Source organism: Argiope bruennichi, chromosome 1 (assembly GCF_947563725.1).
Source record: "Argiope bruennichi chromosome 1, qqArgBrue1.1, whole genome shotgun sequence".
NCBI classification, from domain to species: domain Eukaryota; kingdom Metazoa; phylum Arthropoda; class Arachnida; order Araneae; family Araneidae; genus Argiope; species Argiope bruennichi.
The window spans coordinates 146,673,558-146,693,036 of NC_079151.1; the positions used below are offsets into that span (position 1 = coordinate 146,673,558).

The 19,479-nt window shown below is 28.9% G+C and overlaps 1 protein-coding gene across 2 annotated transcripts in view; it reads right to left on the reverse strand.

The window, feature by feature from the left end:
* Positions 1-226: 226 nt before the first annotated feature.
* LOC129963580 (zinc finger CCHC domain-containing protein 24-like) overlaps positions 227-19,479 on the reverse strand; it is a 37,100-nt gene continuing 17,847 nt past the window's right edge. Inside the window, exons 2-4 of one of the 2 annotated variants that reach the window (XM_056078054.1) lie at positions 14,157-14,381; positions 3,851-4,015; positions 227-2,266 (exon numbers count right to left, since the gene is read on the reverse strand). In XM_056078054.1, the coding sequence (XP_055934029.1) occupies positions 2,153-2,266; positions 3,851-4,015; positions 14,157-14,381 (504 nt within the window). In that variant the 3' untranslated portion in view covers positions 227-2,152. Of the gene's footprint in view, positions 2,267-3,850; positions 4,037-14,156; positions 14,382-19,479 lie in introns of both variants that reach the window. The other variant, XM_056078045.1, reaches the window with a different exon arrangement.

The window sequence follows — 19,479 nt, forward strand, 5'->3', positions numbered from 1 at the left end:
TCCATTGTGCACCATACTGTACAATCTTATTGCTTTGAATTATTCCGCAGAGATAAGTTGTATTTTTTTACTATCCATTGCAAGCAAAACGTATCATTCAATGAGAAATAACTGATATATTCAATGAAACCTTTGTTAAGAAAACTATGATTTGTGACGCTGACGATGTTTTATGACGCTGATGATCTTTTAAATAGTACGTCAGAATTATTTCAAGTCGGAAAACATATAATTTGATAATTTTATTTTCATATATGAGGCAGGAATAAAAATCAACAACTTCAAATTAAAAACAATTATAAACATAATAAATAATATTGATAAATCTTGTAAACATTGATCTTGACTTTTTATCCACAATAAACGTAATAAAATGAAATTTCTTTGTATATAATTCCATAATATACAAAAGAATTCATCCAAATTGTAAAAGATACTAATATATACAATTCATTAGCAATTCAATATTCATTATTGTTAACAGAGCCAGAATGTAAATCAAAATTACATTGATATACTAACAAACAAAATCATAGAATCAAAAATCACATGACAATGAATCCTTTAACATTATTTTCTTATAAATTATTCTGACAAAATGTTGTACCTGATGAAATAGCAAATAGAAAACAATTCTCAAAGAATAAAACAGCACGCTCACACAGACTAATCTATATCAAGAATAAGACCCACTAAAAATACAGACATGTGTTTCACTAAAAATTAAAGTAGGAATAAATATAAAAAAAGGTTTTTAACAAAATTCAAAACAAAGAGTACTTCAAAAATAGAAAGTCGAAATGTAAAAGAAAGTTTAGTAAAAGTTTCAAGGCACATGTTAATACAAAGGCACACATTTTCAATCTAACACAGAACTGTTATTTTGGTCAAGTTTACCATTTCATGTAAATATTTATCTTATTTTGTATTTTCGACCAGAATCATATAAAAAAAGCTAAACTTCTAATCTAAATTTCATACAAAGAATATAAAAGTTTCTACCCAAGAATTAAAGAATAAGGTACAAAATAGTCGGATGCAAGTACATGAATATTTCTTTTCTTTTGAAAAAATTCAACAATATACACATAAAAAGGATCTAATACTGTAAACGTCATATACATAATACATTTAATGATTAAAGTCAGCATATTTTTTCCAAGATATATAAACTTAGCAAGTCATTTAAGCCTTTTATCTGTTTTATCGCCTATAAAATAAAATGTTTACATCATCTTTCCTATCTAAAAATTAAAACATTACTTGGAAATTCAGAAAAATGAAAAAAAATTCGCTAATGTTCCATTTTGTTTTCAATCGTATGGCAGATGTGATTAATTTTTAAAACAAAGCAGATCTATGCTATTATTGGCATTATTTTCCGCGGCTATGATCAGAGAATTAAAAAAAATAACAATAAATAATATTTGAAATTATATTTAATTCAATATAATATCACTTGTTAATATTGAATCATTTTAAATTAAACAAAATATTTGTTAAAAAAATAGTGAATATTAGAAATATGATTCAATTTTTGATTATTTGAAAAAAAATATTTTTATAAAATTTGGAAAAAAAAATTTGAAAAAGTGTAAGAGAAATTTTGTTATAGTATATATTCCCCTCTTTGTTTTGACATAACTACTGAAGGAAACAGATAAATATCAGAAAATTTAAATTGTGTTCTAATTTCTCAATTAAAGTTCATAAATATAAAAATATGAAAATGAGTGATTTTTCATGTTTCGGTTACTTTGCGATTCATTGACGTCTAACATGTTGCAATATTAAAATGTGTATAAAATTGTTACATTTTTAATACATGGAATACTTATAAAATGGCGCTATTTCAAGACTTAACCTTATTTAAGCTAAGACTAGGCTAACAGATTTGACTAGAACGGAGATTACTGCTGTACTATGAGATACGCATCTCTATATCCCCTTTTGTTTGTCCCATACAAATAGGCACAGAAATATATATATATAATTCATCGAAGCATTTAACTGTCGATTTAAACATGTCTTTTGCATTAAATTTACAGTCGATTTTTAGCAGAAAATGGTTCATCTACCTGACTTGAAGGAATCACAAACAACATTCGGGGAAGAAAAGAGGCACCTAATCTATGAACATCCATAAAATCCTTTACTGAACTCGTCTGCAATAGTAACCAACTGTCTTGCACTTCTCACACAGGTGCTGGGGGTGTTCTTTGCTCTGATCAGAGACGTCTAAGCCATCAGGTTTTTCTAAAGGTCTCTGAAAAATGAAAGATTTATGAGAAAAAAGCAATACCTGTGTCAGTATTTTTTTCTTGTTGAGAATTTACAGACATTTGAGGTGTTGATTATCTACGTTAAATAATTTACAATTTTCAATAAATTGTGCTAAATATATTTAGCATGTTCACTGACACTGCTCAAGCCTGATATTCGGACCACTTAATTAGATCATCTTTTAATTATAGTAGAGAAAGGGTCATCTAATCAGATAGACGATTCCATACAGTTAGAAAACAGGTATGATCCAAGAGTGATATCCATTGCAGTAAAAGTGTAATTGAATATCGAAGTTAAACTTTATTCCGCAAATTTCTGTCGAGTATAGAACAGGTAAAACTCGACTGATCCACTACGGTTTCAAAAGAAAAAATTTCCATGTGAAAAATTCCATGTGAAAGAAAAATTTCCATGTTCCTTTTTATTTCCATATATACATTTTATTTCTGAATGTCTTATATGTCTGAAGGTAAGCAACTGGATACAATAAATATTATTTTTACTTTAATGCATTCTTCTCGTACATTTAGAACATTGGATTTTACATTCACAAAGTTTTAGAAAAATCCTTGGGACCTTGTGTCTAAAAAGAGAAATGTCGTACAAGAAGAAGAATCTTAATTTTTCTTCTGGTACATAAATCCTTGACGAATTGGTATCCACTTTCTATGGAGTGGAAAACCATCTAATGAACGATGAAATTTGCCGGATATAAAAGTTTACTGCATGAAGTAAGCTATCATAGAGACCCTTTTGAGATGAATACGCACCCTGTATTTGCTATAGGCGGCAAATATCTCTCCTGCTTCACTGTATTTTGATGGCGGAAGAATTTCTGTGGGTACCAGTCCATACATTTACCCCAACATCATTTCATACATTTTCCTATAATTTAATCTGACCACAAATCTTGGATTATTCCCATAGATACTTACGAATGGATTAAACAAAACTACATCCTCTCATTCTGTATGTACATAGAATTAATAGTTTGAATGCCTTAAACACTCATCACGGCAAATATTTGAATCAACAGAATATTTTACTTGCCCAATTTCTTTTCGAAAAGCTGAAATGTGTGCCCTATCTTCCTACTCTACTTCCAGTTATCTGTCTATTTGATTAGACTTAATATCACTGTCTGAACCGAAATTGAAGCTATGGTTTTGGTTTTAAAGTGCGCCTTCTTTAATACTAGATAAAATTCTATTTCCGCAACATTGAATGTATTAAATTAAATCTACTATATATCATGATTTTCTTTTCAAAAAAACATAACCAGGTGGCACAGTCTGTAGCACAATATTGTAAAGTATTGTATAAGATTATTCAATATTATACAATATTGCGAATATTGTGTTTTATCATAAAATATTGTGCAATATATGTGTGCTATTAGGGTAGTGGCATGGAGATTGCAGACCAAGTGTCCGCAGAAATCCCACTAAAAGCGGCAGATAAACAATACGACACAATGAAAACAAAAATTAGCTAACAATATGAGAATAAAACATTATAAGATCTGTTACGAAATAATGATATCTTCGAAGGCGAAAGGAGGTACCTGTTTGTGTGGGTAGACGTTGATGTGGCACTTGATGCACTCCTGTCCCATATTGGCCCAGCTGTTCCCGCTCATCCACTTCCTCTTGCACTTGGGGCACTTGTACTCTCCGAAGCAGCGCTTCTTGCCCTGGTACGGCGTCAGTCCCTCCCCCTTCGGTCTCGCCTGCGCACACAACAGACAATCCTGTAAGCAGAGGACTAGAAGTTCTCATTGCTTACATACTGCACATCATACAAATACAGAAACAAGGACGAGACTAGATGGGCTTAGTTGAATTCAATTATATTAACGCCTCATTTTAAAGCAGCACTAGGCTATTTTGGGACGGATCTCGTACTTTTTAACCGCATTTAGAAGGGTAACGCATATTGCATTAACTACCCGAAGGCGTCATCCAGAATATTTGTCCAGGGAAACAACAAACAAACTATCTAGTATCGTCCCTGCGGAAATATAATAATATTCAGTCGCAATTAAATGAATCTCAGCGCCAGAAAAAAATATTTTAAACAATTTTAAATATTTCAAAGTTATGAAAATTGAAATCGGCACTTTTTTTTCTTGTAAAAAAATAGTAAAAGTAAAATTAATCTTATACTTTTAAAATTACAAATTTCATTTTACAATTTAATTCCAAATTCTAAAATCTTTAACATAAAACAATGCAATTCTTAATTTTTGACAAAAATTGTGTAATTCCATGAAATAAATGTAAAAAAAAATATAGAAAAAGTTATTTATAAACTTTATATTCATTTAAAATGTAATAATTAAAAACAATAACTAGAAATCTAATGATTACATTTTTCTAACAAAAAAACATTTTTCTTTCAATTAAATAATGTAATGACAAAACTATTAAAAATTTAAATTAATTATTAAAAATTCGAATTAATTCAATAATGTAAAAGTGATACAAATCATAATGCAGAGTTAACACAGACTTATCTAAAATATCAGTATTAGAAATAATTCATTCTTTATAGACTTTTGTTAACATCCTCTAATCACTCTTTCCAGAAAAATATAGATTCTTTATTAAATGTTTAATACTTCTCGGCTAGAAATGCTTTAATGTCTTTTTTACTTCTGATATAAAATTGTTTTACAAATTCCTGTGAGCCTATTTGAGAAAGCTTCACATTTGAAAAAATAATACTTTGCACACAGTGGCGCTGTACCCACAAGGATTGCAGAATGCCATTTACGCTAATCTCAAAACTTTGCTTATTTGCTCGGTCCGTACACTCATTTAAATGTTCGAAATCTCATGCCTGTACCTAATAAACCATCAGGTATACAGATCTTGTAATTGTAAATATGATGTGGAAAGCAAATGCAATTCCTCTAGTGAATAATAGCATTGGTTGCTACAGTCCCATTCCGTTATAGCTTGAAATGGTGTTCAAAATCGCTTAAGGCAAAGTTAAATTACCATTTTGAATCAAAAGAAAAATTACAAATTAGAGCTCTTATTGTCTGATTTTCCTCTATGTCCTCTTTTTTGCATTGTTGCTTTTCACTCTGTTTATTAATTTCATTATTTAGTTCTATTATTAATTTGACAAAAACCACTCCATTCTAAGTACATATTAATAAAGCATTTTTCTGTCTTTCTTCTTTTTGTATAAAATAGACATTTATAGAAATGATCTTTCAAAGTAAGAGGAGAAGAGAAATCCATCTGTATTAATGATTTTTTTTAGCATAATAGTGCTATCAAGCTGGCAACTATTTTTAGATTGCATGACGTAATCTGCAAATTGTTGGATGACAAATGCAATCTGCAAACAAAGTAATACAAAAATCATCGTTCAAAACGCATTATATGGCATACAGCTGAGCCTAAAACTACCAATTTTGAGCACCATTTCTTCTTGAGAAATTACTGTGCTCCTAAGAATGGAATTTCCTGCAATTAAATTAATTAAAAATTAATTTAGATATTAAAGTTTTTTTTTTTACAAAACATCGGAGCATATTATTAAGGCAAAAATAATTTCAAATTCAAACTTTTTCTCAATGATACCGATTTTATTCCTATAATTTAATTTTAATAAATGTTTCTAAATTTATTATGTAACATTTTATACAGTAGTATCTTTTTTTTTTCTTCTTTTTGTGTATTATGCATTCGCTCCAGAAATTACAGCATTTTGTTTCATTGCGGTGTCACCATTCTCAATACAGTCCTTCGTTAAAAAAATTCAATAAATGCAATTTGAAAAATATTTAATCTTCAAAATTTATTTGCTTACTTCTGCTAATATGGAAATGTTCCCCCCGGCCCTATTTTATTTTATTCCGACACAAACTTAAGTTTGATGTAAATATATTTGATATTTTTGATTTAAATTTGAAGTTTTAAACTTAATTTTGAAACGAGGATGAAAGTGAATTGCAAAAATAATGAAGATAAAATTTTTAAAATTTACTTATTTAATATAACATTGTCATGTTATGGAGTTAAAGTAAAAATTTCTTTCTCTTTTGAGAGGAAGCACTAATTAAAAAAGAGAAATGTTTATTCATTTGTAATAAATCTTTTTCAATGATGCTATTCAAAGTGAAACAAATGAGACTTTGACAGATTTACTTCGTATGATTCCACTGAGTATTTCGAGCCTCTTCAAAACGATGAATAAACTTTTTCTTTTTACTATTGCATTTCAAAATAAAGCTATTCTAACTTTCAAAATCATAAAAAAAAAAAAAAAAAAAAAAAAAAAAAAAAATCCCGTTACTAATAGGTGGCTCTCTTTCTACATTGGCATGATTTTTTGTATGTGTGTGTGGTTTGAGGTCTAACATTCCAAAATAATAATGAGATGGAGAGAGATAAGTTTTTACATTTAATCCTATATCTAATCTTGAAAAAAAATTTTTGCTACATCAAAAATTAGGTTTGATTATCCGAAATGGCAATTTTCTGAAAAAATAGTCGACGCTAAAAATAGAAACAGATGGAACAGAAATCAAATTCTATTTATTAAATACCGGTAAATTACAAAAAATCGAAGATCTTATTCTAAATGAAAGATATTTTTTTCAATCAAAACAAGTTGAATCAATTAGCATTTTAGGTCTTGATAAATAACTTTTCAGATGCGGTGAATCCCCCACAATAAATTTTATTACATAGAATGCCACTAGATGGCAGCAAAAGCTCTCAAGCCGGGAGAGGAAAAATATTTTTCCGAAAAGGGCAAAATGGAAGTGAAGAAAGAAATTGTTCTTCATGCGTGCCGCAGACAATACAAAGATAAAAATAATTTCTCTTCGAGGCAAATCTCGATTTAATAGTAGGGCACACTGGTGAAAGAAACCGAAATATTTTGGCAAGCAAGCGTAAAAATGCGGAATCAAAAAGTCTTTGTTCTTGACAACGTTGTAGCAGTGTCACTCCCTTTCAATATTTTAAACTAGCATAAATGCATCAGCTGAAACTCGGCGGTGCTTTAAACTACATAAATGATGAGCTCCCTAATGGATCTAATGGTTGTCGTGTTTTCATTTTTATTTTGTTATTAATGTAAGTAATCACTAATTCTAAAGCATCACTTTTCGGAAGTGAAGGGAAAAGAAGAAATAGTGTAGAAATGCAAAATAAATAAATAATTAAATTCAATAAGAAAGAATTTTAGCATGATAATATTTTAGTCTTACTTCCTTTATCTTATCTCCTTCTAGCTTGATTGCATTAGCCGATGCTTTCTACACTGATTGCAATATTGGGCCAAAAGTTCAATATCGGTACTCGGTATTTTTTATATCTTAATACCGGAATACTGATTTTAATACCAGTAGTAGAAATTTTAGATAAAGAAAAAAAACACAGGAGTTTCTTTGTTTTATTTGCCAGTTTTATTAGAGAGTGTAAATATCACAAAAAATAGTTTGTAATTTAATAACAGTATATAAAGAATCACAAAAAAGTAAAGGAACATCTTGTTTATTTAAATCACAAAAAAGTGTAAATATCACTATTCAGTCTGTGATAATATATACAAATTTTTGAAATGTGATCTGAAAAAACATAATGCATCAAGTGTACAGTAATTAGGCCTGGAACGTAATTTTGTGCAAAAATTGCCAGCTGTCGAAAACGCTCTTTCGGCATTTACTCTAGTTGGTGGTACTATTATACTTTTCCCAAATATTTACCTCTAAATCCCTCATCTTCAAATAAATCGGATTTCTCTTCGGATGGTTTTGGATATGGCTGATTTCTGTAATGTATTTAGGTTTGTTGAAATTTTTTTATTTATTGCTAATTTTAATTTTTGTTCAAGAGACAATTCCTTTTCACTATCGGCGTTAATATCATCATAATCTCCGATAACTGTACCAAATTCTTCTGAATGTAAATAGGTTTGGGGGTAAAAAAATTTAAGAAAATTTACTATAAACCTGATCAGATTTGAATTGGTTAGTCTCTTTTTTTTCTTTTTCATTTTCATTTTTAATATCATTATAATTATGTAAATACCGTAAGACATTTTCTATTTCGGTATGCCTTTCTTCTGTGCGATTTTTGTAATATGGCATTTTTTGTAGGGGAACGTTTAAATATCTTAACAATTTTTCAAACTTTATAACTTATAGGAAGCAATTCTTGATGAGTTAATATTTCATCCTGAATGTCTAGCTAGATTTGATCTATAGAATGGCTATAACATTTCCGTTTTAGACATAAATTTGCCTCTTTAAGCTTATTTTTTAATATTCAAGTTTTAAAAATTCATTATAAGACTATAAAACAGTTGGAAAAATAGCAGACTGAAGAGAAAAAATTGTGAATGACGAGAAGATACAGGATGTTCGTCAGTACAATCATGTACGATGAGCACACGGACAGAGAAGAACAATTGTGTAAGATTTATAGTGAAAATTGTCTGATTAGATATTGTAATTATATGATTGAATAACAACTATAATATCTGAAATATTTTTAAAATTAAATTATTGAACCCAAAAGAGAAAAAAATTAAAAGACCTGATGTTCTATGATTTTGCTCATAAAATATCATATAAAATGAATAAAATCATTTGCTTATATAAAATAAATCTTAATATATCCTATATTAAGATTTATTTATTTAATTATATTGTACATATCATATCAATATATTTTATAATTACTTATTTTATTTAACTCAAATTTATACGGGCATTTACGGACTCATGTGTAGGGCTGGGCAATGATCCAACACATATCGATATTTTTCGATATATCGTGATATCATTATTTATTTACAGCTATTATACGTTATAAATAGCGTCTCTGATCTCTGAAACACATTGAATGATCAGAACGACACCAAATAAAAGGAAGTTTCAATTTATATAATAAAAATATTCGTTTTCTTTTGAATAAAAATAGTTAAAAAATAATTATGTTAAACCAACTTTAATCAAGTGTGGTAATTCCGAAGCAATGTCTGCATGTTACAAATAATAACATTGAGTTTAATACAAGTTTTTTTATATATATATTAGAATATGACAGTCATCATAGAAATATTAACAAAAGCTCTGTATGAAGGTGAAAAACAATGATGAGCAACAAAAATAAACTCTAACCGATAACCAAAACGAAATCGAAAACCCAAATGAGCCGTGAATATCGATTTATTGAAATACGATTCATTGTGAATCATCATGATATCGATAGATCGATATTTTTCAAAAACTGGCATCGAAAAATCAATGATTTTTCAAAATAAAGGATTTGAATGAATGATCGAATAATTTTTCAAAAATATATATATATTTTTTTTCGATAAATCGAAAATCGGCAAGCCCTACTCATGTGATTTATTTCGTAGCCAGTGCCGGATTCAGATCTATGTGAGTCCATTGAATTATATATTAATATTTATATGTATTATTAAGATTATTTGCTCATTGGAGTATTTGTTTTGGGGGGAGGGGATAAGGATATTGTTTGGGTACTTATGTAAGAAAGTGGAGGCCCTAAGATATAGCTCATGCGAAAATTTGGCATTGCCAGCAACAAACGACACGAGGCATATTATCTAATATACAGCTACAAGTCGTCTGAAACTATGCAATAATGCCATATGTTTTATCCTTCAGTAAAGCTCGCGATGGATTCTGAAATTCGTTTGAGATATATCAGGTGAAGCTGTGGAAACTTTAGATAGTGTAAAAAAGAATTCAGAGCTCCTTCGATTTTCTAGTCTTAATCAAATCGATGGGGGAATTAATTCATTTATATCAGACAGTGTATTTTCATTTCATTTTCAAATATTATGCAATTATAAAATTTTAGAAAATAAAAAAAAATTATTAATAGATTATTGGTATCTGAAAAAAAATAATAAATATATAACGATAAATTTTGGAACGTGCATTTTGTTTGTGTCCTTAATGTACTTAGGGATATATATAATACAGTATTAATAATAATATGCGTTTATATAATATATATATTTCAAAGTTTATTACAGATTTATTTTATTACAAGTTACAAATTTTGGAACATACATTTTCTTTGTGTCCTTAATGTTCTTAGGGATATATATAATATAGTATTACTAATAATATGCGTTTATATAATATATATATTTCAAAGTTTATATTGATATTTTATCACAAATCATGTTTTTATAACACTTCTACAGATAACAAACTCTATTTCGAAAAAATGCCAAGTATAGAAATTACGGACTTTTTGAAATGAAAAGTATGTTCATCAATCTTTTTTAGAGCAATATTTTCGCTTAAAATCATATGAATTTTCTGTATGGTTGAATAAAGAGACAATAACAACTTTATTGTTACTAAAATTAGTTAACAGTTCAGCTTTCTTCAGCAAAAAAAAGTGAAAAAGCTTATTCAAGTATTTAATACTACAGCCTATGAATAAGATCATTTGAAAGAATTTGGCACCCATGGGGAATTCTTTTTAGCTCCTACTTAAAAACTAATTAAATAGAACGATTCTGAAAGACTACGCCTCCCTTTTTCATTGTTTAATACATTGTTTCTAAAGCTCCTTTTTTATTTGATATTTTTGGTGTTTCTTTTGATATTTTGAAACGTACTTTTGTAAATCTTTGAGCAAGCATTATATTCGTACAAACGAAATAGAAGCTCGTCAGTTCTTGAAGAAAAGCATCCTTTATTTATTTTCAACAATGGTGAGTTTCAGTAAGTTGCCGTTATTAATTCCAGCTCTACCTTATCTTAATTCGTAATCTGATCTACTTATGGACATGTTCTCAAGAGATACAAATGCTTCAAAGAAAGGACGTTTACCATCCCCAGAAGAACCTCACGTGTTCCGTCTTCTTTACCCACAGCGACATCTTCAGCTAAATATACACATTTTCCTCAAGTACGTGTTCGAGGAGTTCAGGAAAATGTGTTGTTTGGGATGAAAACGACGAAATTGTGCTACTTCATCAAAAGAGAGAGATGTGAGTGGGCATGGAGAGGAGAAAAATATGAATGGAAATAGGAATTTCGCCTTTCAAAAATAAGATTCCGAAGTAGTTTTTGGCAGAGGTCCAAACTACATTAAATAAAAAACTCTATCAGTTATTTATTTAATGCAGTTTAAGCACCCGAATCAAATCCTAGGATTAACTTACTCAAAACTTTATCCTCTTCATAGGCAACAGATATATTTTAAATACTTTTTTGTTTTTTATAAAATTTTTAATTACCTTAATTTTAAGTTTAGGAATCGGAACTAATTTTTGAAATTACTTACTTCGATACATTTTTTTGCATCTACTCATGATCTAAATGAGACTATTTAAAATTTTAGAATAACGATCCAGAGCAGAACGACGTTTCATACCCCCGTATCCGTAACCATTCTAGTCAGTAAACGATTTAATGAGCATGTCACGGGAATTTTATTACCAAAATATTTGCAGTAGAAAAAAAAGCATAGCATATAAGAAATGATAATAAAATGAAACAGTTTACAAGGATTTTCAACTTCGAAAAATTAAAGGAAAAAATCTTTGGAATAATATGAAAAAAGATAAAATGCATGAAAAAACACATGAATTCTGTGTTTACTCGTTATCATGACATAGCAGATAGGATGCAGTTAAAAATCAAATGGAAAAAAATAGTTAATGGTAACAATGAAAAAAACTGTTTGATTGATATTTATAAATGCAAATGTATACGTATGAAGAAACTGCGGTGCTTTTTCCCCCTTGGTCTTTGTAAGTAGAACGCTTGATGTTGAGAGCTAGGGATGAAAGAAAAGATCTCTATTTTCACTGATGAATTTAACTATCCAATGAATTTTTTGCTTGGAGAGGAAACTGCTGGCAATTCTTTTCAGCCATTCTTGTTCATGGCTTGGGGGTGGTTTTTTCATATATCAAGAGATTGTGAAGATTCATTCCATAGCAAAATGAAGCGCCGTGACAATCCCACCACAACTGCAATGATTGAACATTTTGAGGTAGGTACGGAAAAGATCGTGTTCTCAGAAGAAAATAATATCCTCTCTGATCCAATTAGTGGGATAAGGAATAACTACAAGTAATCCTTTTTTAAATTTTTCTTTCATCTTCGCAAGGAAGTATTTTTAATTTCTCTACAAATATATCCAGTATGACCCTCGGATTATACTTTGCAGTCATGATGATGTAAAATAGCGGAGTTAAATCGTTCACCATTCGTATTTCGCTTGTTCCGCCCCAAATAAAGTGTTATTCACAGTGCTGTCGGAATTAGTCAAAATTTTATACTTAATATATACGTTAAAAACTTTTTCATAAATGTAGCATATTTAGTTACTAACTTCAGGTAAAAAAATTCTTAATGATTCCAAAAAGAAAAATGCAAAACTTTAAGCATTTTTAATTAAGATATTTATCTTAATTATCGTTTAGACCATGCAGTAATTCTATTATTTGTGATTTTATATGAAGACATTGGTGAATTAAATATAATATTGCTGTTGTTTATAATGGCATTTACCATGGACAAGCTCGCTGACGAAGTCAGCGATTTTAAGCCACAGGAGTGTCTCTTGCTTTGGTAGCGCCACCTAGGGTACGTCTTAGCTACTCACACATCACATTCGCGTGCACAGCCCCCTTTTTACAGGGGGGGGGGCACATTCACACATAGAACAGAGAAAGAACAACCATGCCCGAACCCGGACTCGAACCCAGGACGCCCATATCATGGGGAAGATGTGATACCCCTATGCTAGGACACCGGCAAATATGATATGAAACGGTTTGTTTTCTAATGTTTTCTTCATTTTATATAAATTTTTCTTCATTTTATATAATGTTTTCTTCATTTTATATAAATTTTTCTCATTGAAATGTTTTGAGAAATCTTTAGACAGTTAATTAATGACTAACAATACATGATTGAATTCAACATATCAAATTAATCATGAGAATTCATGAGGGAACTTAAAAATCATAAAATAGTTAATAAAATCAATAAGTTGAGAATCTGTCATGCCGATTCTTGAATTTTGTTTCCCATAAAAAGAAACTTCTACGCAGTTTTGAATTATTATAAAAATTTATACATAAACATAAATATTTAGGAATGGCGTAAAGAATTTATTTAATAATTTTTAAAAATAAAATTCTTAAATAATTACATTTAAAATATTGTTTTAAGATTTTGCTTCAAAAAGCCATTTCAAATGTCTAACGATTTAGTACTTCTAACCAATAACTATAAAATATATTTTAAAATGAAGAAAGGCATAGTTGTTGATTTCTACTGCTGTTTTCTGTTCGAAATTTTTATTTTCATGTTTCTGTTTTGTTAAATAAGGCAAATTTTGGAAACGAATAAAATTCAGTGTTAAAAAAACTTTCTTGCTTCACCAAACTAAGAATAATTTGCTGCAATTACCAATATTAAAATTACATCCAAATATCATGCAAAAACACATTGAAATTATTAACTAGGTTATTGCTAAATTTAAAACAATTAATTTAAATTGTATTTCTATACAGTATTACTGAAAATTAGACAATGCAAAAACACATACAATCAAATAAGGTCTAAAATTAATGTATTATGCACAGCAGAATTGTTAGAATTTCAGTGCGAAACAATTAAGTCTTAGAAGTGTCGTTTAATTAATTATAGAAATCATAACATCATTTTTTGTTAAACTTCAGAAATAATAACCCATTACTTTTTAATAATTAACAACTATCGCTTAAATAATTATTGATTCGATAAAATTAATTTTTAAACCATTCTGTTAATTAAAAATATCTTTATATTAAGTGGTGTTTGTGCGTCAAGCAAAGAAAGTTCTATTTACCTGAGGGCAATCTTTTATGTAGTGTCCTTTCTTGAAACACAGGTGACACAGATAGCTCGGTGGGGGTCTTTTCGTGGGCTTGTTGCAATCAAAACTGAGATCATTGAAAAGGTCTGTGAGCTCGTTTATCGTCCCCACCGGACTGTTGTATCCACCATTTGTGTAGCCGCCGTAACTGGTGGAATTAGGGAGCCCGTTATATATGGGTGACATTCCATACTTAGTCTGGAAATAGAAAAGAATGTATTAGACATAATTAAAAGAAATGCAAAGATAGCATAATATATATACGTGAAGTGTAACTTTTCCTATTTATGACTTTAAAACAATATTATTGAAGTGATTATTAAAATGTTTAAGGTAATATCGATTTGTTTCGACCTCTCGCTTTTCATAAAATATAATAGTGAGTCATTAAGTCTTACATGTGGAATTCCTTGCATTAAACATGAAATTTACAATAATTTTTTGTAAAGCACGTTAGAGGCATTTATAGTAAAAATTAAAAAAAAAAGCATTTTTAATAAAAATGTTTATTAGTATCAAAAATAATCGAAGTTAGTGAGATAGTATCTTATTGCCAAATTTAGGTGGTCATTTGGTGGTCACATAACTCATTCACATCGGACCATAAAAAAGGCAATTAGTATTATTTTTTTAAAGAAGCGCCGTAAGACAATTGTACACATTTCAATATCAGCATTAAAATATTTTGACTAATAGCTAATGTTCTTTATGCTATTTTAAAGTAAGCATCTATATATGACTTTTATCCTCTAAGATGAAACTTATTGGACTACAGTTTATTGCAATACTTTTATTAAAATAGTTTTAAAATATGAATAGATGAATTTGCATTTGTACTTTTATTTAAAAGCTGCTTCATTCGATAACAAACTGTTATTTAATTGGATTGTTTAAATCAATGGAATTATTGTCTCGAGGGAAAACCTAAGAAGAAATTAAAATAGCCAATAGTTCTCATAAATTTCAAATAGAAAATATCTAAAAACAAATGAAATAAAAAAGGCATTAAAAGCATCAAATATCTCTTCAAAAGGCTCCAAAACAAAGCAGAAGTAGCTTTTGCGTAATACTTGAAGAAACAAAGGAAGAAAAAGAAACAATACAGTGCATCAAACGCCTTACTTGGATTTATATATTGTACACTAGAGTGAATTTGAGAATTAAAAACAAGATGTTTTTGCTTTAACACTATGTTTACCATGAGTTGGTAAACCCTTTCTACATTCAGAGGTTCAAATGACCCTTTCGGTATTTAATTAGAAAAAATATATATATCTATCTATCTATTATGAAGCTAAAGTAGAAAAAACTTTTATATTTTCAATATATTTGTTGAGGTGTGGTGTGATAAAAAGACAGTAACGCTGTGTTTATTTACTAAAAAAAGGGTTTATTTTCTAATTTAGGTATTCAAGGCCATCTATTCTTCTACCGTCATCTTCTATTAAAACATTGAATCACACGTCTTTGTACTATCAACCTGTAATAGCTTCTATCTGACTGACTTTCGGCTTCGTTTTCTTGCTTCTTATATACAGACATTTTACTAACACACACTTATTTCTATATTTATACCTATATGTGTGTGCTTCCCTATCAAGCCGTTACATATTTAAATATAAATGTATGTATTCTCAACAATATTTATTCGAATGGTCAAAATGACCCCTTCGGTATAAGTTGGTATACTATATACATTCCTCCGAAACTTAAAAAAAAAAAAAAAAAAAAAAAATGAAAAAGATAAGATTTGCAATTATATGTCTTATAAATGTAAGAAAAAATTAACTAAAATATTCTCATAAAATACGGCGAAAATTTTCTTGAAAATTAACGAAAAGTTTTCTCAGAGGGGGCCCCTTTTTTAAAAGGGCCCCTTGATTAATTGCGCCCCTAGTGCTAATTGCGTATAAAGAAATGTACAGTCCAATAGTGGAAATGAGAGCCTTAATGTGAGAAATTTAGATTCTTTAAACCGACTAATGGAAAAATTTCCATACAAATTTTTTCTCTTGCAGTAAAGTAAATTTCTTAAAATGTCAATTGCATTGTTTTCAATATAAATAAACTACAGAGATAGTCTAATTTTTTTTATAATTTTACATTAAAAACATTTGAATTTATTCACGTAGTTCGACAGCTTTCCATATTTTAATTTTAGCATCCGTCAACTTCAATCCGTTTAGTGGAATCAAATTAAAATCTTCTTATGAAGTCAATCAAGATGATGATTATTTTGAAAGCATAGTTTCAAACCTGGCCATTTGATAAATAACTAAATTTCTTTCTCTTGTTTCATAAAACTTCTAGCCTTAGAAATTAATTTGTTTTTAAATGTTGAAAAGTTAGCGAGGAAAATAATTTTCCGCTTGCAATCTATATTTAATTACAAATATGTTTTTTTATATTGGTAAAAAATAACATTTTTTATTAAACACTAGCCGCCTTTGGCGACCAGCGGTTCACCACTCTTAATGTTCGTTAAAATTTTAATAATTAAATATTTTATGCAATTCCTACTTTAATAACTTCTTCATCAGAATATTTTAAAACTTCAAATTTTGATAGTCATATAATTCACTCATAATATTATAAAGGCCTTCAGTCATAACGTAATATGTATTTCTCTATTTTTCTGTTAGCTCCCGTAGAATTTATGCTTTAAATTAAAGTGGAAAGGATTAATCTGCAATTAATATAATAATATTTTTTACTTAAACAAAGCATTTTTTTTAATAATATGATTACTGAAAACAGAGTCACTGTGTACAGGTAAACTTTTTATGGGCACTAAAGAATATCTTTCTTAATTTATGTAATATCTCAAGAATTTGCCAACAAAATTTTCTCAGATTCATCATGAGTATATCGATTAATTAACAATGTTTAATTTTAAATGCATCAAACACTAAGAAAATAAACAAAATCGTTTAAAATAATCGGTCAAACACAGGTTAAAAAAAAACTACTTAAAAAACGATGTACTTAAAACTATAAGCATATACAAAAAATAAATAACTAAAATAAATACAATTTAATTGCAAAAGCATACATCTAAAAATAATTTAAACCAAGTCCGTATCCGTTGTCAACAATCAGAAGACAATGCGCATGCGTGAATTCTCAACGCCAGTTACGATAATGCAAATGCGTGAATTTTTCTACGCCAGTTGTTGTAACGCTATACAGATTACAAATTTTTAATTTCCTTTATTCGGTTTTATTTTAATTCAAAAGTACTTCAGAATGAATCTGAAAGATGAATTAATTAACAATGTTTAATTTTAAATGCATCAAACATTAAGAAAATAAACAGAATCGTTTAAAATAACTGGCCGAAAAATCTTAAGCCTAGCCTCATTGCCGTGGGCAAAAAAACTGAAGCCTTACTGATTTGGCGGTAGGGAAAATGAAAAGATTTTTTTGGTGGGAAAGTAAGTTTTTTATTAATAATTAAAATTCTAATTAAAAATTCAAAAAATGGGACCCCAAGTGGACATTCCCGACCTCCAAGGTATACATGTACCAAATTTGGTAGCTGTAGGTTGAACGGTCTGGTCTGTAGAGCGCCAACACACACACACACACATTGAGCTTTATATAAGTATAGATAAACAATCCGGTGTGCGTTATACAAATTCCCTATGCTCCAAATACCATTTTCAATTATTATTGTTCTTTATATACAAAGTTAATATTCCTAGTAATTGAAGAGCACAGACATTTTTATGTCTATGAATACAGGAAAAGAAATATTCCAAAATGAAGCGCATTTCCCATGCAAAGAAAGGAGAGAGGGAGAAAAAATTTATGTCTATAAAGCTATTGAAAACCGTAAATGATCTGCTTAATTATTGATTCTCCTGCAATTTCTTATTTAAATTCATTTTTAAATTGTGGAAATATATATATATATATATATATATATATATATATATATATATATATATATTGTTCCGAAATGTTAATCTCTGCATAAAAGGAACATTTCCTTATGTCCAAATATCTCATTTTAAACAGATATTTGATTACTTAAGTATTCAAGGACCGTGGTGGCCTGGAGGTAAGGTCTCGGTCTCGGAACTGGAGGGTTTCAAATTCGAGACCCGATTCCACCGAAAAACTATCGTGTCTCGGGTCTGGTTCACGCTAAATCCGTCGGGACAAAAAAGTCCTCCATCAGGTGTTGTTTTCGTCGTCTAGCCGCTGTTTAAATTACAAAGTTCATCCCAAAACAGACATAATGTTGATTTAAAATAGGACGTTAATATTACTAAACTAAACTAATATTTATTCTGAATCCCTCGCACCCCGATTTCATAAATATGTTTAAAACATTCTCTGCAAAATGTTTCATGTGATAAATTATTAACTCAGCGACTTAACGTTTTTTCAGATTGCTCATTTCATAAATTTTAAATTAAGATAACCCCTTCATATGTGATAGTAAATGTCTGATATTAGTCCTTCATAATATTTACATCCGATTAACCAGTAGCTACCCAGTAAAAAGTGATTTGTAAAATTTTTTCGATTAAAGAATTTTTATCCGTTTCATTATTATTTATTTTTATATAAATCTTTGGCAATTTCGTCTCTTAATAAGATGACGAAAAAATTTTTAACAGAGAATAATAAGGTTCAAAATCAATGTTTTTGATCCAGGGAACTTCATTTGCTGATTCATAAAAACTTCATATTAGTATAATTAGTCTTCTTTATCGAATTAGTCTTCTTTATTTCATATTATTGCTCTTTTGTTTTTTCCAGCATTTTATACAATATACACGGCGAACTGTAACAACATCCAATAAAAAAACATTTTTGGAAATGACGTGAATAATTCTTTTCATTTTAATTGAAATAATCATATCGGAACCAAAACTTTATCAAGTTCATGATTAGTATGGTAGTTTCCACAGTTAAACTTTTCATAAAATTTCGAATTTATCAGTTAGGTTTTGCCATTGGAACTTTTTGAGGTTTTGCTCGGCTGCATTATTATAATGAAACGAATAACTGTGGCCCATTTTTCGTTGAAGCTTCATATGAGTTAATTTATTGGTAACACATTTTAAAAACTTCAAAATGAGAAGTTTAGTCGCCATTTTAGTTTGAAGAAATCATCAATTTAGGGGGGTTTTTTTATCTGACCGCTAAATATTTATCAAAATCATAATGAAATATGTTATAATATTCGAAAGAAATATGATAGCTTCGCACAGGTAGAAGTAAATGAACGTTGAAATATGAATTTGTAATTCCATATTATCTTTTATTATTTGTAATAAGATTG